A 22,726-nucleotide genomic window follows, 5' to 3' on the forward strand; every position below is an offset into this window, starting at 1 on the left:
ATCCTTGGACAATGATCTGATTTCAGCCAGCTAGAATAAAAATAATAAAACGTGATATTAATAAGGATAATTGTTTAAATGTGAAGATTTCCACAAAGTTGCAAAACATTCTAACAAAAATTTTATTTAAATACTCACTTTATACTTTTCAGAGTGCAATGAAAATATCAGAACAAGATCTCACTTTCTGACTAGCTAGAATTCCTGCTTTTTCCTGGCTTATTCTTGCTCCCAGCTCTACGAATATGCAGCAAACAGCAATTTCCAAGTTATAGAAAAGTATCTACAACATTGCCTGGTCATCCGTACCTGAAAGCAAGAGGCCTGCCTGCACCCTTCAGTAACTCTCCACTTGCCCTGTATCCCTGTCAGTGTTCAAAAACAACTTTAATACTGCAGGATGGATCCCTAAAGCTAGTGGAAGGCATGAAATCTGAATTGAAATAGCCATATTTAGTGTGTGCTCACAGCTCAGAAACTAACTGTATATTGGGCTGCATCAAAAGAAGTGTGACCAGCAGGTCGAAGGAGGTGATCCTGCCCTTCTGCTCTGCTCTGCTCTTGTGAGACCCCATGTGGAGCCCGGTGTGCAGTTCTGGTGTCCTCAACATAAGAAGGGCATGGAGCTGTTGGAACAAGTCCAGAGGAGGGCCACGAGGATGATCAGGGGACTGGAGCACCTCCCCTATGAAGACAGGCTGAGAAAGTTGGGGCTGTTCAGCCCAGAGAAGAGAAGGCTGCATGGAGACCTCATAGCAGCCTTCCAGTATCTGAAGGGGGTCTATAGGGATGCTGGAGAGGGACCCTTCATCAGGGACTGTAGCAATAGGACAAGGGATAATGGGTCCAAACTTAAACAGAGAAAGTTCAAGTTAGATACAAGGAAGAAGTTCTTTTCTGTAAGGGTGGTGAGGCACTGGAACAGGTTGCCCAACAAACTGGTAAATGCTCCATCCCTGGCAGCGTTCAAGGCCAGGCTGGACAGAGCCTTGGGCAACATGGTCTAGAGTGAGGTGTCATGGCAGGGGGGCTGGAACTAGATGATTTTAAGGTCCTTTCCAACCCAAATCATTCTATGATTCTATGATTCTATGTTATCCATCTTGTCATTTTAAAAAACAAAACCAAACAAACAAACAAACAAAAACAAAAACACAACAATAAAAAAACAAACAAACAAACAAAAAAACAAACCTGCCTCCCAAAACCCCCACTCTTCTACATATACCAGAGGGTGGTCTTTTCTGACTAAGCCTTTAACTGATGATGAAAGGTGTATGATTTAATAAGCAATATCTGAAAACATCTCAGCACACTGTCAATCATGCTCTCTAGTTCTTGTGCGGAACTACTGACTCTGGAATCCAGCGTGTGTTAGAGTATTTATTCATTAGATGTGAATACTTTCCATTAACAATGTTAGTCCTGGTTTAGCCAGGATGACATAGAAGTTATCACTTTAAAATCCAAATACTTTTGCGACAGCATTTAAAAACTTTCAAGTATGCAGGCAAATTTAAAGAAATGATAGTAAAAAATTTAGCATAGCTTTACATTAACAAAATCCCCAAAAGATAACTAGTTGCATTCCAAATTACTACATATACCTCTCTCAAGGGTCCATAAGTCTCACAATTCATAATACAGTATTAAATGTGATATAGCTACAAATGTCAGACTCAAAGGTTGTGCCACAGAAGAAAATCCAAAGGACCTGACTTCCTGAGGCTGATGATTATGTAGGTCTAGGCGACAGGAGTTTTGTACTTCTTGTGGAGTTTCACTTTCACCTACATCCATTAGCCTGCTACGGTTCCGCACCTAGAAAAGTTCAAAAGATTGCCCCTGAAAGCCAGACTGACACAATAGGAAAAAGCATTATGCAGCTAGCAAATTCAATGCTGTTTCAAGTGAATCAACTTGAACGGTATTGCAAAACCACATCCGAATGTGAGGAAATCAACATAATTATTCTGATGTTTGCATTCTTATGAAACACTTCCCAGAATTCAGTACAGACACATTACAGGCAAGAGTTACAGATGTGGTTGTTCTTTGTCTTTGCTCCATCCACATATGAATGCATTAGCTGGAAAACCTTAAGCAAACAAACTCATCATTTTTCTTCCCTGAAGCCTGCTCAGTCTCAAAAGAGAGCTTCAAACATCTCTAATTTAGAAGGAAAAAAAATTAATCTCACAGATTGGCTAGGTGTGATGAATTCCAGCCTCCTCATAATGTCGGACTGCCACACGTGCAACTCGGCATCAGCTAGATATTTTGGCAGATTAACTGCAACGGTACAGAATTCCCTGATTTCTGTTCATATAACATGCCCCCAAGGCATTTTTTTACTGGAACAAGTATCACTGTGAAATATATGTTGTATATAAGGTTTTGTGTATAATATCTACTTGCTTATAAATAAAAACAGTAGGAGACAAGCAGTTTGTGAGTTTCAGCAGATGCTTTTGAAACAGTTACCATTTAGGGGGTCCTTACTCTCATACAGTCTCTCCCTTTGCTCCTCCCTCTCCCTTCTGGATTAGCATTTAACATTTACACATAAAGCTTGTGATCTAGTTGTTATGTTTATGCTTGTTAGTGATCTGGCCATGGCAGAAGCCTTTTGGATAGCAGCAAGATCCCATGACAGGAATTAAATTGATTTGCAAGAGACAGCATTCCTTACTGCACCAGCAAACACAGCCAGACTGTGATGCTGGTATGTCTACAGTTCCTCCAAACCATGAAGTGATTCTATTGAGAAGTCAGTGATGTGTACTTATCAGATTACCACATGGAGAAAAAGTTCTAAAGAGCTTTGTCCACTGTCACTTTCCTTTATTCTGCTAACACTCTCTTGCCATCTCGGGTTCTTTCCCAGCATTTGTAGTTATTGCATTAAGTGCTTACGTTCCCTCATAGCTCTCTCATGGTGGGGTGGAGTGAGCAGCAAGGTTCTCTCTCCCTTTTAGTAAGAATCAAGATTCAGTTTTGGTTTTAATCTTACATTTTCCACTTCTCTGAAGACACGGAGGAAGTTCTCCCTTAAGACCCCTTTCAGTTCAGTTTCATTCCATCCTCTTCTAAGAAGTTCCTCAATCAAAGAAGGGTATTTAGAAACGTCTTCCAATCCCTCAGGGAAACTGTTGGCAAGAGTCACACAAGAACATTCAGCGCACATATCATTGAAAAACATGCAGAAAAATACTTTTAATTAGTCTTTTTCACGTATTTCTATTTGGAGTGAGCTCACTTTAGAGCCAGTGCTTCCTCTGAGAAGTTAAAGAAATAATTAAGAATTCAACTGACAAACAGAATCAGGGCTGGGACACAATTAAAGGCTTTTTCTTCACAGATGATCACTTAAACAGAACACAACTGGGTATTCTGGAATTAAGATGCACTTGTGTATAGGTAAAACAATAGTATGGAGCATATTAAAACAAAAAAGTGCAAAACACAAAACCAAATTCATGTATGCAGTAACCCATTCTTTATCTGGCCTTTAGAGTAAGAAACAGCTGCATCACAGATGGAGTTGGTACAATCCACTCATGCAACTGAGACCAAGAGAGAACCTCCTAACACATGATGAACTAAGGAGTTGCAGGCAATCCTATGTACTCTTTTGTTTACAGTCATTTTCCCAAAGAACATATAATTAGAATAATAACATTGTTTTGAATTGAGCAGTTTAGGCAGTGAAACAAAAGCTGTTTAGAATTCTCTACTGAAGAAATTACAGTAAGCAAAATTGACCTCTGTCTTGTGCTAATTCTTATCAAAATAAAAAAAGGAATTAGAAGCTGCAAAACCTGCATTTAAAAGATGTTTTTAAATTGTATTTCCATGAATCTTTGACTTTGTTTTGAGATAACTAACATTTTCTGTTATTTTTCTTTTCTGTGGAGACGTGGTGATAAGCATATCTCAAGAAATCTGTGCCATTACTTTCTACCAGGACCTAGGACCAATCAAAGTGATGGTCTGTCTCTGCAAAAATGCATGCAATAAAATGTGTCTTTTCGTTGCAAACTGTGGCTTTATTTTGGAGATTATAATTTCAGAGTTATGATTAGCTAAGACTCATGTGAGCTGACACAGTTTTTGTGATCCTGCTTTACAGATGTGAGTCTGATTGTGAATTTCATACCAAAGTGTGTCTGACCTCAGGGAGGGGGCAGGGGAAAGAAGATTCAACAGAAAGATAAAAGGCAAAAATAGGCCAGCAAATGCCACCTAATCTGCATTTATTTCCTGTGCTGTAACAACACTAGCTCAAGAGCAAGTAGGAGAGGTTATGTTGTAAGCTGTCCACCGTGCTCTGCTTGTCTCAAACACTTTTCAAGCCTCAAAAGCAGGAATCAATTCACATGTTGGGCTTTCCCCACTAGAAAGTAATAGTGGAGGGAAGAGTGGTGCATCATCTTCTTAGGCTAACCTATCAACCATGTAAAGCTTGAGGCATTCTGTTAATAATCTTTGGCTTCCCAGAGGAAATCACTCTCTTGCTGTTTTTGTATGTGTAAACCACTGCCTAGAACTCACAATTGCAGAGTTCAGAGAGTATTGGAATCTGTTTCCACATTTGTAGCACTGCTTCATACAGTTCTACAATTCAATTGTTGTGCCTTGTTTTCATAAAAGTTGGTTTAGTGCTCCTCATAAGACAACTTGCTGTAACTCTTCAAGGCCAGGCTGGACGGGCCTTTGAGCATGCTGTCCCTGTCTATGTCAGAGGGTTGGACCTAGATGATCTTTAAGGTCTCTTCCAACCCAAACTATTCTATGATCTCTTAGTGTACCTTCTTTTTTCCCTAAAAGGACTTAAAACCTTCCTAATTTAAGGAGCAGATATCAATATATGTGCAATTTTACTAACCGTTCTACTCCATCATAGTCACCACCAATTCCTATCGATTCTGAACCTGCAATTTTCTTTATGTGGTCAAAATGATCTGAAACAAAACGTCAAAGACAACAATATCTAAGCATCCAGCAAGAAGTAGTTCAGACATATTGGCACTAGATGACTTTTCTCCTGAATCATGGGTTCTTAACCAAATCATGTTAATAAAAAGCCAAAAGACATCCTGATAACACAAACTAAAATTTAATAATGCAGTTGATGTATTTTACTATTGCTTAACTAGATGTTATCTGCTATTATGGACATCAAGTAGCAATCTTCAAAAATAAAAGCTACACTGATGAGATAGATACAAATGAGGAAAAAGACATGATCATCACAGCACATTATTTTCCAACAACCCACATATACAAACAGATTTTTCATTACCCGTGACATACCTATGTTTTCCACTCCTAATTACAAAGGTTTCAGACCTAAGAAGACAACAGCTTCTTTGGGGTTAATGGTTCTTGGCTCCATTTGGGAGCATCATGTCCTCCAGCTACACACTTTGTACCTCTTGTTACTGTTTAATGAATATTAGCTTCAAAATTACCTAGAGCTGGGGTAAGGTGTGGAAGGGAATAAACAGGCACTAAAATTTACGCTGTCTCAAAAATGACACAGACACCAGGAAATTCATAGAAGCCACCCACAAAAACTTCAGTATATTAACTTCAAACCTGCAAGGATAGAAACATTAACAGCTTTTCTGCCACAGGCCAGTACATCTGCATTGAAAGTCACCATGATAATTCCCTTGTTCCTTTTCTGAAAGATACGAAGAGACAGGTAGTGAATGGAAACTTGTGTTTCCTGCAAATCTCATGTAGAGACTTCTCCATCCACCCACCCACCCATCCATCCATCCATCCATCCATCCATCCATCCATCCATCCATCCGTAAGCAAAATAACACTCTGTAAAAATCAAAGCTCAGATGGCAACACAAGGCTTTGCTCTCTGTCCTTTACCCTGGATTCATTATATTCGCATGTAGTCTGAATCAGCAGAAGTCCAGACCATGTCAAACAAACTCAACCAGGAACTCAAAGTATTTGTAAACACTTCATTTTTTGTAGCCAAAGAAAATACACAACCCAAATAAAATGTCTCAAGAAGCAAACATGTAATTTGCTGCTTAGGTTTTTGCTTGTAAATCCAATTCAGATACAAGAAAGTGAAAAGTAAGCACCATGACTTGAATGTGCAAGTTTGCCTCAGACCACTAAAACAAACAAAGTAAATAAATCCCCAAATCAACAAATCCAAACACTTTCCCAAAACAAAACAAAAACTACACTACACACACACACACAAACCCAACCCAACCAACCAAAAAACCCCCACCATACTGCTTACCACTTTCTGGAGGATATCATCAGGAACATTTCTTGAGTGATTACAAACAGAAAATGCTGAGGAATGGCTAAAAATTACTGGTGCTTTTGAGATACTCAGTGCAGCTTTAGCTGTCATATCTGAAGTATGAGATAAATCTACCAGCATACCCAGACGATTCATCTCCTTTACCACTTCCTAAAACAGACAAGAGTGTCAGTATTAAATTTCCTTAAAGGAAACAGTTTAGCTGATATATATAAACAGATAAATAAATACTGGAGCTGTCAGCTAGTCATAAATACTCTGTGCCTGTATGGATTTCTGTTTACCTATGAATTGAACAGTAGTTTATTCACTCACAATTAACTAGCACACAACCACCGCTCAAAATTTAGAAAACTCAGTCAATCTGTAAGTCATTTCAACTGTTATTCATACCCCACTACTTCCACATATTCATACATCTGATCTGTATTTAAAAAAATGTTAAATTTAAATATAGCACTTCTTTTACCCTAAAGAACATCTAGGGAATTTGGTTTGACTGAACCCTGAGCAACCCCTAACTATCAAAAACTTCCAGTAATTAAGAAGTTACTTTAAAAAAAATAAGGCCAGAAGTTCATAGCTGCATGAGAGATTGCTTAGATTAACATTTTTGAAAGAGATCCTTACTTGGCCAAATGCAGTCAGACCGTTAACATTGGGGTAAAAGTTGTGCATTCCTTTAGATGATGATTCAGACCTTGGAAGGTGGGAGTGAGGAAAGAGAAATATCGTATTATTCTGGAGACCTCAATATCAGCAACTGAAAATTCTTATGATACACACAATAAAAATCATTACCATGTCCCATAGCCATATGTAGGGATAATGAGCTACATAATAGCTGTCTTGTTCACAACTGGTTTTGTTTTCTGGACATCATGCCTTTATGTTCAGAACTGTTGCACGTTTGTGAAGCAATGCAAGACAAGCAAAGAGATGCTTGTAAAAATTTTTCTGATTAAACAAGCATCAGGGAGCAAAGATAAACTGAAATGTCACTGACCTGCCAGCCAGAAAACCTGCTTTTCAGCCCTCTCTGCACATAATTCTCCTTTCTCTGAGTCAGTACAAGAATAAATTTTGCCAATCCAGCAAGGAGTAGGTGCTAATATTCTGATACAGAACTAAGTACCCATCCCTGATGTTGCACATGGGACCTGCACTTTTGAGCTGGCCAGAGAGGACAGTGTTGAAGGCTGCTGACCTCTTACCTATATCTTATGCATTTTTAGTACTTTTTTTTCCTTTTTTTTTGCCCTAGGTAGCTTTCCTAATAAAGCAAAGGAGATAGCACATTTACCATCTTTGTGCCGTTAACAAGGGTTAAAAGTTCCCAAATTATCAGCATAACAAGCACTACATAACGGATCCTTCAATCTCCCACTTGACGAATGGCAAGTAATTTACCCCAAGCCCTATCATCCTTGATTTGGTTCAGAGTCTTTCACAGGTGAACTCTGTGTCTGTATACACCTTTTCCGCACCTTGAAAAATGCCACCACTTTGCATTAGATGTGCACACAAAAACATGACAATAGTTACCAAGGTGTATTGCAGGAATGTGTTAAAGACATGTAACGGACACCAAGGTCATAATACATCCTCAGTGTTGCCAGACTGCTGTCAATGGAGTGACCACCTTCTATTCCAATCAAACACGCAATCCTTCTACTGTCAGAGATACCTGGAAACAACAAAAGAAGATAATTCAAAAGTAATTTCGTAACAGATAAGAAACAAGCAGCACCAAGTGACAGTTGATATTGTAAATTGCAAGCACTAATATCGACATTGCATAGAACAGGAGCTTATACTACTGCATGTTTATATGTCAGATTTTCTTACAACTGCAGTGGGCTACAGCTGTGCACAGTCAGTTATTGTGGTTCAATGGAAAAAAACAAAGGTAAAGTTACTCTTTAATGCAGGATAACTTGCCTGCATGCAGCTGTGTGTTTTGCACGTAACTCCTACAACCCCATTTAAAACATTTCTGGTATAAGAAAGAGTGTAACCTTGGGAAGTTGTCACAAGTTCAAGCTCTTCGTAGCTATTACACATCCTCTTGACAACATCAATTTGCTCTAAGGTCAGACGCACAGCATCCTTGTTCTGAGCGCTGCAAAGAACATACACTGACCAAAACTGAAAGAGACATTGACAAATAAACAAGATAACTTGTGTTTCAACTTGGAAGATTTCAATTGCTAATAGTGCAGCTCATGAGCACAGACCAGAATAATTTCCTACAGTTTACAAGGGAGTTGCCACTACAATTTTTCCCCCAAAAGAAGTTAGGATATAAGGCAAGAGCATCTGCTCCAGACATGATTAAAGCCTCCTGACATACTCAGCTGCTCCACAGTACACACACAAGTTTAATTTGCTTATCACTAAACAAAGACCACTGTTTTGGGTAAGGGTACCCAGATTATAAAACACAAACTTCTGAAACACAGATATTGTGGAAAACTGTCTGTGGCTTTTCATTTTCGTAATTCTCTCTTTTTCAATAGAAACAGGTAAAACCCAAGGCCCAGAGTATGTTTGTGATTGAGAAGGAGGTAAATGTAAAAATATGTTCTCAAATTCACAACCATGGCAGTACATACCTGAGCTCCCACAAAACCAGCTTGAAGTTTTGCAAGGTTTGTGTGGGTCTTGTTGAGTTCTCTTAGGTTGACTGTACTGAGTCTGTTTTGGTAAAATATTCTCAGCCGCAGTACCAAGTCATTGTGGCTAGAATTGAAAACAAACAGGGCTTGCAATAGAAATAACTTGTTCCCCTTTCTAATACAAATGTAATTTCTTCCACTCTTCATAGTCCCTTAGACCATCCATTTGCAATAATCCTTGCAGTAATATATGCTTAAAAGTCTCCTTTCTTTTGCAAACAAGCTTTATTTCTTAATTAGGACAGCTAGTAATTTTATTTCGCTTCTTCCATTTTCATAGCTATTGTGTTTCTGTACCTACTTTTCTCCCTATCATTGCTGAAGGAGTGGAAGAATTTAAATCAGCCACCATGCTTCTTGGAAATAAGTACCTGTGGCAGAATAATCAGTGCTGCCTTTGTCAGAAGAATGAGCATTTGTGTTCCCAGGTCAAAATACAGTTACCACAGACATCACTCTTTCAGGTTTTAAGAGTACCCTCTTAAAGTATAATGCCTGCTTTCTAGCTTTGTACAGAAATGGTTGCTACTGAAAGGCGCCATTAAATTACGGGAAGGAGACAAGGACATTCCGTTAAAGGGAAATAATAACTAAGTGGTGAAACAGGATGTTCTAGGATAGAGCTAATTTTCTTCATAGTGATTGATATGGGGCTATATTTTTGATTTCTGCTGAAAACACAACACTGATAATTGAGGAATGTTTCGGAATTGCCAAGCAGTGCTTACACAGAGTCAATGCCTTTTCTGCTCCTTACCCTCCTCCACCAGAGATTAGGCTGGGGGTGCAAAACAGCCTGGGAGGGGACACAGCCAGGACAGCTGACCTCAGCTGACCCAAAGGATATTCCTACCATATGATGTCATGTTCAGCATACAAATCTGGGAAAGGAGGAGGAAGGGGGTACATGATGGCATTTTTCTTCCCAAGTAACTGTTCTGCGTGATGGAGCCTTTCTTTCCTGGAGATGGCTGAAAACCTGCCTGACCATGACAAATGGTGAATGAATTCCTTTTTTCACTTTGCTTGTGCATATGGCTTTTGCTTTACCTATGAAATTGTTTTTATCTCAACCAACACATTTTTTCACCTACACCCTTCTGATTCTCTCCCCCATCCCGCCATGGGGGAGTGAGCAAGTGGCTGTGGAGGGCTCAGTTGCTGGCTGGGGTTAAACCACAACACCTGATCAGAACATCACAAATGCATTTAGCACAACCTGATCCTATAAGTAAGTACCATCTGAACCAATATTCCTTCCTGATAAATCACTGCAACAGTAACTGACTGCTCTATAGGTGCTAGTAACAGCCTATGTCTCTACTGTTGCAAACACATGCTCACATTCCCTTCTCACTTGTCAGATTCACAGAGGGTTTAATTTAATGTATTTTATATACCCATCGATCAAACGTGCATCTTGCATCAGCTCAATAGTTTTCTCTCGCAGTGATTTCTCGTAGCTGAATAGCACAATATCCAAGAACATCAAGAGCCACAGCAGCTTTGTTGTATTTCTCTTCATTTCCGTTTTCCAGTTTGCTAAAGCGAAGAGATAACACCATTATTCTCTAAGGAAAATGAAACAGGAAAATTTCCAGTCTGTGGAGGCTGTAGGCTTAATGCCTCTCCTTCTGGTAAGGCTCAGGTGAATTTGGCAGGAGGAAAGAAAGAAAGAAAAAAAGGAGAATAGTACACAGAAGGGAAGGTAGCAGCAGAAACCGTAAATCAGCTACCTTCTCCCAAAGATTTTAAGGTCTCTGGCTATTGTGATTTTGCACATGTGAACGCCCTTTAAATTCTGCTGCTGCCACCAGCTGACTGCTGAAGGGAACTAACTCCTCAGTCAGACCTGGCAGGGTGAGTGAGCCAGGCAGACCACGGATTCACACCTCCCAAAAAGCAGCTCCCAAAACAGGGTAACACGATAGTTTTCTCATTAGCCATTTTATTCTCATTATGTGGGAAACCTCACACTGAAATGAACTTTGAAACCGTTTTTGAGAAATTCCAAAAATCAGCTGCTTCTGAGTAAATTGTATTGTTAAAACACACTGCATGTCAGAGTATTTTCAGAGGAAAGCTATTGAAATCCAACACTTTTTCACACCTTAGGAAGGACGGTGTGTGCCAGACTTGAAAGGGTCACTTTATTTCCATGAGGAAATGGGCACGACAGACTTGGAGAGTAAGGCAAGCAGCCCCTGCTCTTTTGTAAATTCAGTCAGTAAGGTTTATAAACATAAACTTTCTTCTGGCAACACAAAAGTTTGTTTTTACTAATAAAGGAAGTTGGGTTTATGTAATCATTCTCTTCAGAGGTAAAAACAAATAGCAAATAGCCAAAATGTTGTAAAATTACAAGGCAAATTCACCTTGTCTGCACGCTTGCCTTCTCTTGTCTTTAAGCTGATTTTCTAAAACAGCAGCAGGTATACATAAACCCAGGAAATGGTTTCCTGATATAAAGCCACATATTCATTTATGAAGTGAGAGATACCTCAGGGGAGATCCATGGGTAATGGTATTGGAAGCAAATTCAAGTCACGCTGAGCAGATTGCCTATTGATGGCACCCTGTTCTAAACACAGTTCTTTCTGCCCCTTACAAGAACATTTTTATTAGAATAACCAAAGCCAAAATAAGAGTAGGCCTGTAATCAGGATATTGGAAAGCAACAAAGTGAAAACCATATTATTAAAATTCTTGTATTTCCAGCCTATATATTAAATCATTTTCTTATCACCTGCAATATGCAGGGTGTAAATCAAAGGAAAAGTTAAGTGGCTTATTTGCCCTGCAGATGCCTGATAAAATGTAAATGAGTTTGTAAAGGACTATTTAATGCACCAGTATGAGTTTAATTAAGCTGTTCAATTAAGATGTTTTAAAATAAAAATTAATCCATTTTGCATGCATTTTATCTCTAAACCAAAATAAAGTAAAAGTTGGGTGAAGGGTTTTTTTGAGTTTTTGGTTTTTTTTGTTTGGTTTTTTCCTTAAGAAATTACCTCCCAACTTGGGTTTAGAAAGGTGCAAACTGCTATTCCAACAAAATCCTTTAACTTGGACAAAAATTCCTAAGGTCTGTCTTTTGAGAAACTGGCTCAGGCCTTTTCTGTTTTGCAAGATTTGGGAATGCATTAAATTGTGGGACCATCTGGCAGGAAGTAATTTTGAACAGTGGGAACAGACAAGCTTATACAAAAGGCAGCGTAGATGGAGAAGCAGGCTTAAAATCAGCCCAGAAATGGTCTCAGAAAGAAGCTCTAGGAGAGCTGCATAAACACAGTAGTATGCAGGCACAGATGGAGATCCAATATAAATATGATACCAGGGGAGCTGTGACACTACCAAAGGAAAATTAATAAGCCTCACCCCTTAATGTTTCCTACAAGGAAAACATAATGTAAGCAATAGCATAGAGAGTATTTGTGAAGTAGAGAGATCTAATCCGACATAAAGTACTCTAGAAATAGATTTGTCCTTCAAGGATGGTTGGCAGTCTGTGTTCTCATTCATGAATAAACATAACAGAAATGACTGACTGAAAGTTTCTTCTCATGTGTACAAAACTTAAGGATTTTTGGCTCAGCCCTTAGGACAATTCCCTTGGGAATCTATTTACATCAGAAGTCTATGCATCTGAGTTTTCTCATGGGAAGGGTTTCCTCCAGACCCACCCACTTCCCCTGACCTTGGAATAAGGACAAGACTTCCCAAGACTGGGATGATACTCTCAGATTGTCCTTCACCAGAGCACAGCTGACTCCCTTGTGGCACTAATTTGTATAGGGTTTGTACCATAGCTAACAGAAGGTCTTATTCCTCTCATATCTGCACAATAATCAAGAGAACCTTTTTGACTGATTGCCAGGGAAATTTTTCTGCTTGTGTCCATTGCCACAGCTTTATACTTGTATACAAGGAAAAATTTATTTTCAGGGTCATTTTCTATCAGTTTGTTTGTAATGCTACCTTTAACAGAAAAATACTTGAATGATCACTGGAAACAACAGAGATGTGCCAATGCTGAGCAAATTGACCTCTGCTATTACTTTAACTCAAAGAAACTGAATATTTATAGATTATGTATTTGGGGAAGAAAATAAGGCAGGTCGCAGATATGTCGGCTTAAACATTATAATTAGGTACAGCAACATCCATGTTCGAAATATGAGCCCTGTGTGCTACAATGACCTGGTATTTTATTTCCTTCTGTTACTTGTTCTCAATAAAATTCTTTTATGCAAGAGGGCACATTCCAAAAGGAAAAGATAATCAGAATCCTATTGGAATCTACATGCATTTAAATCTGCAGCAGTTTGCTTACTGTTGATTTATTTCAATTAACCTCATGCAGAGAACTGGAAGACACTATGCAGTGGGAATATAAAGTAAACCAGGCCCAAAGGCCTGTTATTTCTCTTGTGAAACTCCTCACTCCCTGCCCTGGGGTACGTAAAGCAAAGCACACCATTAGTCCCACTTCTTCCTTTCAGCTCTGTTCCAGCTACACAACACAGGGTTGCAACATTCAGACACACAGCATGGAAGAGATAAAGAGTGAAGTCAATCGTATTTTTCACTTTACACTTCAGAGCCAAAATATCTTTTACGTATCTACCTTCATATCTACCTCTCTTATTGAGAGCATAACTGCTTTTCATCCCCATCATACCCCTGCACACACCGCAATTTTAGGGCATCAAGCTTAGAAAAGCCATGAGCCCACAGCCCAAAATAAAAAATGACAGTCCCTGGAAAGCTAAATGGGCACAGAGTGAGTCTTTGCAGACACACACTACAGAAAGAAAGCTTTAATTCACACTAGCTAGCTTCTACCATTGGTTTATGTTCTTCAAGATCTTAACAGCAGGAAGTTGCTACCAATAAAACATAAATGCTGTGTATACTACATTGAGTGTTCCCACATCAGGAAGGACAGAGCTATAATGAAACGGAATGGTCATATGTGCCATATAAGGATGCAACAGTTTGCTGTTTTAAAATAGACACATTTTAATGGAAACTTTTACAGTAAAAAAAAGCTTTTCTGCATGCTTCTGTCATTTACCATCTTCGGAAGTATGGGCAAGCTTCCTGGCCCCTCTTCTCCTTTCCAGCATGCAGGCCAGACCTCAGTGCAGAAGGTCCAGTAAACTGCTGTTATTCAAGTGCAGCAAATCTCAGTTAGGAATGGCATTCCTTTCATCTCATCTGAAGTCCTTATCTTCCTTCTTATTCTTTATTAAAACACTTCATGGCATACTCAAATTTGTTGAATTATTGTGCCAAATCAAACACATAAAGTGCAATAAATCAGAGCTCACAGCTCATGTTAGCAACATATCCTGAAAAGCTAAGAAGGTTCACTCCCTCACACAGTCCAGTTATGCTGAGATCTCATGCAGATATTCCTCGTGTAGCTCTGAATTAACTACCGCACATCATAGCTTAATTGCCATAGCATCGACAACACAAGGTGACCAGGACCCTAAGTAAAGTTTTCCTTGCTGACCTAGTCCTTAAGTAATAAGCATAGTTAGTAACACATAAATATTAAGTATATTTTAGGAGCAGAACACATGCATCGTACTATGAAGTATGTTTTTCAGAAAAGATACCGACCCCTTTGAAAGTCATCTTGTCAACGAAATAGTCTTTCAAATCTGTCTCAAATCTTGCTTGAAATTCCTTCCACCATCACCAGCCCTGAATCATGCCAGGTTTATTTTCCTCTGCTTAGAAACCTCCTGTTAAATTTATAGCTTAAAACAGGACTAAAAAGGAATAAACACAGTAATGGTGGGAAGACATTTCAGGATCTCTAGGAAAGAGAAAGCAACAAGTAGGATAGCTTGTCTCAAACTCCCTGGGAAAGGGGAACTCAGTAAAGGCAATTACAGTACTTTTATATAAAGTCATTCTTAGCTTTCAGCCTTGAGTTTTGATGCATCCTTGGATATTCCATATGCTATCCACCATGCATGTAGACTGCAAGTTTTTCAGATGCAGGATAACCTCAGTGAGGAAGATTTCTTGCAACTTCTTTGTATAGGAGATTCATTGTTTCTCCTTTAAAACAATTCCATAACAAATGCTATTATAACACATAAAAATTACGTTTTAACTTCAGAAATATTTCTCAGAACTTCCCTTAAGAAAAGAACAACTACTGATCTTTTTTTCTGTTGGTTCTCATCCTTTACTTCACCATGGTTTTTCCTGTCCACATATTTTTAGAGTTTCTGACAAATTCAAATTGCTGAATCTGGGAAGTTTGAAGTAAACAGGATCTGCTAATGCTACACATTTTTTTTTTTTTTTAATCTAATTGCTAATGATGAGGACTATTTTCTTAGAAAACTTATCAAAAGTCTTTTAACTTCAAGATAGATACACTTTATGGCATAATTTCACAAAAGGAGAACAAACCAGAACAGCCTGACCGCTACTTCTATAGCACTGTAGCAGATCATATTTTATCAGACAGAACTGTGTCAAGCTTAAGAGTGCTGACCTCAGCAAAGGGCTGGCCAGGAGTGTTTGATGCAGGGAGTCAGCTGGCTTCTGCAAATATACTCTCTACTATATGGACCACAACAGGTTTCAAAGCTGTAGACAGCAGATTATATGAAAGGAATGCTTTTCCTCCCAGCCACCCCATTTGAGCCCGCCGCCCCAAGGTCCTGTCCCTTGTTTAACATGTGCTTTTCTGCATGCCAGGGTCAGTGCAAGCTGTGCCCCCTCCAGCACCTACCCCTGACAAACTCATTCATTTTGGCAGGGTTTTGCCTGGTTTCAAAATACTCCTATTATTCTGGAAATGTCTTGATTCTGAGTATTAACAGCCAAGTTTTACCAAAATGCATGCAGCCTGTGGAAATACTGCTCTTACAGGAAGTTGCTGTTACAGGAGGTAACAAACTTCACTTCAGCAAAAGAAGGCCTACTTAACTACTTGTGCCACAGAGGAGTTTACTTGCCTCTCCCTCAGAGCTGTGTTGAGCAGCATACTCAACTAAGAACGCTCAGTAGAGATGGTCATGAGCAGTTCTAAAAAGAGATTATTTTCAAAACACACCATAGCCTGCCTTTTTTTTTTTTTCCCCTTTTCCTTCTTTGTGCTGACCATGTTTTTCCAATCTGAAAGAGAGCACTTTGTTTTCTTCTGGTCATGGCATGCACATGAAAGATTCCAAGGAACAGCAATTCCTGGAAACACAGTGATCCTTGAAATCCTTCCTCAGATGGGAATGCAGTCTTGGAGAATAAGTTTTGCTTTTATAAACATGCATCAGAAACATATGTGCATTTACGATCCCAAAACTTCAGTGAAACAGCACTTCTACAGAACTGTAAAGGACAGACATCAACCAGAAGTTGGGGATTTTTCTACTTCATGCAACTGTAGAGATTTCTTTCAAATGTGGAAGCAGAAATACAAACTTCCCTTCTTACCATAGACTTTGTTACCACAGTGAAAAAAATCCTTGTATCTCCAATCTAGAAAATGCCAAATTTGGTCATGGCTGCTCAGCATGCAAAATGTCAAAAACGAAAAGCCAAAAAATCGCCCAAGCAGCAGAATTCTTGCAAGCTGGCAACACAGACTAGTTTCTGCAGGTTTCAAATTCCTCAAACCAAAAATACAGATTAGATGTGCAACCTGTACCTGCAGAACTCTGCCAGACTCTGATAAACTCACTTTAAAGGGAACACTAAGATTGTGGCATTGTGCAGTATAACTACTATTCCAGAAATCCACATCATTTGTCAGTTCAAAATACTTAATAAGAAAGTAACAAAATAACACTGTTCTGATGGTATAAAAACTGCTGCACATTATAAATTTTGGTCCAAATATTTATTATTTTTCTATCAATATGAAGTCTATAGTGATTTTTGGGAAGATTTTTACAAAATTCTATTCCTGGTAGCTACAAGAGTTCCCTATAGATTTGTTATATAAAAGTACTTTAAAAGTTTCATGCAAAATATTCTTTATAGTTTGACAGTTAGACTCATTTGCCTTTGAAACTTAGGTAAAAGTGTTTAGGTAAAAAAAGACTCTTAAGTGTATCATCATTCAGAAATCAATTCTTGAAGACTGGAATATTGCAAACCACACAAAATAAAGAACACGGCATATTAGGCACCCCTATTTAAACACCATTTAAAATACAAAACCCACACAGCTTTTTCCATGATGACTGATGAGCAGAGTTGAAAAGTAAAGTTGACGTGACATTTATAGCTTTTTCTTGTTTATCTAAAGGCTCCTTGGAGCAGGTTACCTTCTTAGGAAAGTGCTGCAGTCAAAATCCACATTCCACTGCGTTGGATGCAACAGCTAAGCTTGGCACCAGGGCCTCCTCGCATCAGAGTGGCAACCAAGAAACATCCTCTAGTTGTCTAGTTCACATGTTACAGGCTTCTACACTCAACAGGCATTTGGAGAGTGCCCCTTTCAGAGATACAAAGTCTGAGAAAGTTTTGGCTCAGCCCACACAGGGAACCACAGACTTGTGTGCTCGAACCCAGCACTTCCTCCCTCTTGCGGCAGGCTGTTTGTGCAATCCATTGTGCATCCGCTCACTGACATATGGGATGTTAAACACTGTTCTGAGGATGTTGTTTAGAAATAGGTGCCACTCACCACAGAATAATTTCCGGGGGTGGGGGCAGGTATTTCTGGTGGAATGTCATCTAGTCCAGCCACCTAATCCCAGCTAAGGCAACATCAAAGTTAGATCATTTTGCTCAGGCTCTTGCTCAGTGCAGCTTTTGATGTCTTCAAGGAAAACAGACTATCTAACCTCTCCAGGCTTCTGTTCCACTGCTTGCTTATTGACATGGTGATTTCCCCCACCACTACCCTTATATTCAACTGCAGTCTCCCTCACTGCAATCTGTGATGGTTGCCTGTCATACTCTTGCTGACCTGCTCTGAGAAGTCTCTTAGATTTGTTCTTACAGGCACAGATACAGGTATGCAACTTACTGCTGACCTCATTTTTACCACATCAACCATACCTAAACCAATAAATATCTACTCCTTCTTACCACATCTGGTGGATTTTAATCAGGGTTTATAGTTCATTGTATGATATTTGTAAAGGACAAGATGCTCAGTAAGTACAGGTGACCCTTTCAAATACCCTTATGCCTCTGAACCTGCTGGGACTTTTCACACACTTTGTGGGAGCTGACGGTTTGGAAACAAAGAAATCCATACATAAACATGATCCTGCAGTCTCACAAGAAATAAGGTTTGCTTATCTACAGAAAATCAAAAGGGCATCATGTTTTATTTATGATTCCATTGCGGAGAAATAATCTAGCCTCACAATCAGAACTCCACAGGCACATTGCATGAGTTGTATCTTAACAGGAACATAAGCTTGTCATCAATCATCTAGTTCCCACTATCTGGAAAACTTAAACAGCAGACCCCATACCACTTTTAATTGTGCTGCACATCACTAAGTTAGTAACCTTCACTTACAACTATCAACTCAAGTGACTAAAGATCCATAAATAATACAAATTTAGTATCACAAATTTAATATCAAGAGAAGGTATTTTCTTTAGAAAATCTCTTCTACCTAATCTGAAGCTTATCCAAGCTAGGTCCATATTTATGCCTATGACAGGAAACTATCTCCCAAATTTAATTTAAACCACCAAATAATAGCTCAGATTAATTTTCCCACTTGTGATCTAGTTCTAGCTCATGCTTCCTTGTTGATTTTCAAGTTTCCAAATTCTCATCCCCTTCTTCCAAAGTAAGTAACCATTGCATAACCATCACCACTTGCAATTTATTTTTCCTATTTATTTTTTTCCTTTGCAAAGTTAAGTTTTATCTCTGATCTCATTTCTACCTAAAACTCTGTGTTTCCACATTCCTCCAGGAAAATGAGCTGATCAAATCCTTGCTCAAGAACAGGTTTTGCTAAGCCACTAAGCTCCTGTTTGTATTTTTAACAGCTCACCTCTTTGCAGATTCGGAATGTAACTGATTTTTTTTAAAGCTCCTATAAGACAAATTCCTCCTTTGGTTCACAATCTGGTTTCTTCTATCTTTTTTATTCCAATAGCCCTGGATGAGTCTTAGCAGCTGCTTGTTTATAATAATTCTTATAATGTGTCATTTGTGATGTAGGCCCTTCCTGCAGAGTCCATCTGGTAGGACTGTTCTCTAAATAAATATCCCAAGAGCTATCTTAGTTGTCCAAAATGATGCTACACAGTTCTCTCCCCGATAATAGCTATCCCTATTTTTGTATCATGCTATATTCACCTCAGATGTATTTTGGAGCAAGCTGAGAAGCTATAAAATAACTGCAGCACCAGCTGCTGTCACAACATAGAAGGCTAATATTATATGTTGGAAATATTTTTCCAATAGGAAGGCTTGTTTCAGCCACAGAGCAGCCTCACTAATTTCAATACTTACACATTCAAAGCTCTAGTGTTTTTACTACCAGCAAAGACTAAATTGTGGATTTTACAGCTGGAAAAGTAGGGCTTTATAAATGCAGATGCTTACTGTGGCAGCCTTTTCTAACTGCAATTTGGTTTCTCCTTAAATTCATGGAGAAACAAATACACTCTACCTTATATACCCCTCAGATATACCTCTACTTCATATACACCTCTACCTACTACACACCTCATTTACCCTACCTACTAGCACTCCAGCATTTGGCATGGATGTAGTTTTGTGTGTTTTGTGTGAGAATCAGCTTTAAAACCACATAGAGTGAAATGGCTTAGGGACAAACCACATTGGCACAGTATTATAAATGCTGCATATGAGGTATCCAAACTTGCTATCTTCCACATAAAAACTGCAGCACCACGGTTGTCAGTTTGTCATTTCTTGGGTTCAGCTATCAGTACTTTAATTAGAAACTCTTACATGTTAGGTAGAGAAAATCCCATGTATCAAGATTTCTGTTTGCACAAAAATAGCAATACAGGCTATTTAACTATTGCAAATTAAATTTTATCTGTTTCTTCTACTTACCTCAGTATTAGTTTTAGGTCCTAAAATGGAGTGAGTTCACACTTTCGGGGGGGGGGGGGGGGGGGGGGAGATGGGAGGTTTGTTAATTGTTTTTATCTGTTTAAATCAGCATGGTTGCAAAATATTTCTCAGATAAGTCTTTGTGAGAAAAACTAATCTAAGCTTGAAAAATCAAAGAGATCACAAACCAAATCAGCAAAACTTTCTTTTTCACATGTCTTCTGGGTGGCTGAAGCTGCCGGGTTCACAACCCTTATTTGACCAGAATCCATGAAAACAGTTCAGATGATGCCATATGTTTTCAGGATATGTACACATAACCACATCAGTTGACACCAATTACCAAACGCAAAAGAAATCAGAGTACAAAGATACATGTTAGTCTTCACAGAGGCTGTTTTTATTTTCCCATTCTCTAAACAGAGAAAACATTTCACAAAGCACATCAAGATGTCACAAAAGCTTTGTAGTCACTGAGAAGGAAGATACAGCTGAGTGTTTCCTACAGTTGAAAACAAATAGTGCCATAATGAGAACAGATACCCTCCAGCAGGAACACAAATGAGTACTACAGTGACACCATCAATGACTTTTTTCAACAGCTTTTTATACAAATACCGAAGTTGTGGTTTCTCCTGGCTCAATACTCTACTTCCACAGAATTAGTTTCTGTAATAGCTGGAAAGAAAGAGAGAGGAAGCAGCTGCAGAAAGAAGAGTTGCAACAAGCTTATCTATTCATTTAAATTATGCTTATTTTAAAATACTAGTACTATTTACAAGTTATAATGCCCAAATAATGAAGCAAACCAAACAAATCATTTGGTCTCCCTGTTTTCTGTTTGTTTAGCCATACATTTGTTCTACAAAGGTATTAGGTATCCAGTTTAATTCTTTTAATTCAAGAAAAGTCAAAGTCCTTGACACAAGGGGGCAGGAGCTTCACAATTAAAATCCTATCTAATCCATACTCTAATGACACATTGCTAATTGTCAGGACTATCAACCATTTCTGTGAGCCAGGATGCAAAGTAGCTTGCTTCAGATGGGAGGGGTTTTGTTTGTTTGTTTGGGTTTTGATTGGTTGGTTGGTTTGGGATTTGCTTTCTTTTTTGGTTGAAGTTTGGTTTTGGGTTTGGGTCTTTTTTTTTTGGTGGGTTTGTTTGTTTTCCCCATAATAAGGAAATAAAAAGAAAAATATTTTTTAAAAAGCAATAGAAAAGCTCACAAAAGCCTTGTGGACAGGAAAAGAAGTTTTTGCCTACTCAGTTTGGGGATTTTAACTAAAAAGGCTTCCAGAAATAAAAGAAGTACTTAGCAAAATTGTTTTCCTACCCTGGATTAATTGCTATATAAGCACTAATTTCCAGAATTCTCAAAGCTTTATTTCCACCGCTTCCCACTTCAGTTTTTCAGCAAGAGCAAAGCAATTAATACCTATTTAAGGCAGCAGCTGCCCATGCTACATTAGGTACCCACGGCCATGCAGGACACCAAACTCCACTAAATATGTTTTCTGCTTGGCACAGGCTTCTGAGAAGAGCCAATCCTTTTGGCATCGATGAGAGAACCTAATTTAGAGTAAGTCTATTTAGTCATCTTCATTTCTTCCACCTAATAACAGAGTTTTTTTTACTTGCATTTGAAAGACTTTGCTTTGAGTTTTAGGGGGTGCCTGAAAGTCATCATTGTCTCTGATCTGCAGGTGATACCCAGATAATCCATGATCGATTCCTGAGGCCTCCTTATTCCTTGTTTTTCTTCCTTCAATGGAGCTCATGCCCTAAAGCATAGCAGCTACACTGTTTTGAGAGATGTTTTACCCCTGTGCTCACAGCAGACAGCTCCACTGGTATAACAAATGTACCGTGAATCTTGAATGGCCAACATTCATGAATGCAGCATTGCAAATTACATTTCTATGCCTTGGCCTATGTAATATCTGCATTTTTACTGACTTTATTTTTAATATATTTAAACTTGTGTTTACTCTCAGGATTATTTTGGTGAAATGGGAGATCATATATATCAGGAGGGAGTGTTTCATGCACTGAAATCACTCACACTATGCTATCAGCAGCAAGAAAGGTACCAGGTTACTAAGTATGACCTTCGGGTTATAGTGTTCACTGGTGCTTAACACTGTCTCCACAGAATGCCTCAAATCTATTGTCACATAACAGCCAGATTATGGTGGCAGAGATGATGGTAGCTTTTGGATTTTACTTATTTTTTTAACATGGAATTTTATGAGAAAAGTTTCAAGTATTCTGTCTTCCACTGACTTTAGACTTTCTTCCTGCATAACTTTGCTTTAGAGCTCTTATTGTTTGTACTGGTAAATTCTGATTATTATAAACTGTGCTCAAGAAGTAATAAAATCCCAAAGATACTACTCCATAAACGTCATTGAAATTGTACATAGTGTTATTTATAGATTATAACTCTTCTTTTTAACAAGATTAATTATATTTAGTTTCTGACAAATTCCATGTTTAGTTACAGCTGAGGATATTGCCCTTCTCCCTCCCCTTTTGTTCTAAGCAGCTAGCCAGCTATTTCCAGCAAAATCTTTCCATTTTGAGAAACAGGCATTTCCACCAGAAAACCATTGTGAGCAGAAGATCCCAGCACCTTTAACAGCAAGCTTGTTAGCACACTCAAAGATATTGGAAGATTCTAAGATTGATTTTAATTTTAGTGT

At 38.6% G+C, this 22,726-nt stretch overlaps 1 protein-coding gene across 2 annotated transcripts; it reads right to left on the minus strand.

The window, feature by feature from the left end:
* Positions 1 to 1,255: 1,255 nt before the first annotated feature.
* On the minus strand, positions 1,256 to 15,554 carry LOC134158843 (dipeptidase 2-like). 2 transcript variants are annotated; one of them, XM_062609179.1, is made up of 12 exons: positions 14,898 to 15,554; positions 14,617 to 14,756; positions 10,386 to 10,527; positions 8,923 to 9,049; positions 8,326 to 8,455; positions 7,853 to 7,994; positions 6,938 to 7,007; positions 6,281 to 6,457; positions 5,602 to 5,689; positions 4,889 to 4,964; positions 3,014 to 3,149; positions 1,256 to 1,821 (listed from the first exon to the last, which is right to left on the minus strand). In XM_062609179.1, the coding sequence occupies exons 3-12, from the start codon at positions 10,508 to 10,510 to the stop codon at positions 1,630 to 1,632; spliced, it is 1,263 nt and encodes a 420-aa protein (XP_062465163.1). In that variant the 5' UTR covers positions 10,511 to 10,527; positions 14,617 to 14,756; positions 14,898 to 15,554; the 3' UTR covers positions 1,256 to 1,629. The 2 variants fall into 2 exon arrangements, with proteins under 2 accessions (XP_062465163.1, XP_062465162.1); XM_062609178.1 differs by having other exon boundaries at positions 14,617 to 15,554.
* Between the last annotated feature and the right edge of the window lie 7,172 nt (positions 15,555 to 22,726).

The sequence above is a fragment of the Pezoporus occidentalis genome, unplaced genomic scaffold (assembly GCF_034315485.1).
Source record: "Pezoporus occidentalis ecotype Australia unplaced genomic scaffold, CSIRO_AGI_Poc_V1 ctg135, whole genome shotgun sequence".
In the NCBI taxonomy this organism is placed as follows: domain Eukaryota; kingdom Metazoa; phylum Chordata; class Aves; order Psittaciformes; family Psittacidae; genus Pezoporus; species Pezoporus occidentalis.

Excerpts from the sequence above, each read along its gene's own strand:
- LOC134158843 (XM_062609179.1), bottom strand. The coding sequence starts at position 10,510 with ATGAAGAGAAATACAACAAAGCTGCTGTGGCTCTTGATGTTCTTGGAT. Across the intron at positions 9,050-10,385 it reads GATGCACGTTTGATCGATGG|CCACAATGACTTGGTACTGC; the intron begins GTATATAAAATA and ends TTTCAATTCTAG. Across the intron at positions 7,008-7,852 it reads CATTCCTGCAATACACCTTG|GTCTGAATCATCATCTAAAG; the intron begins GTAACTATTGTC and ends CCACCTTCCAAG.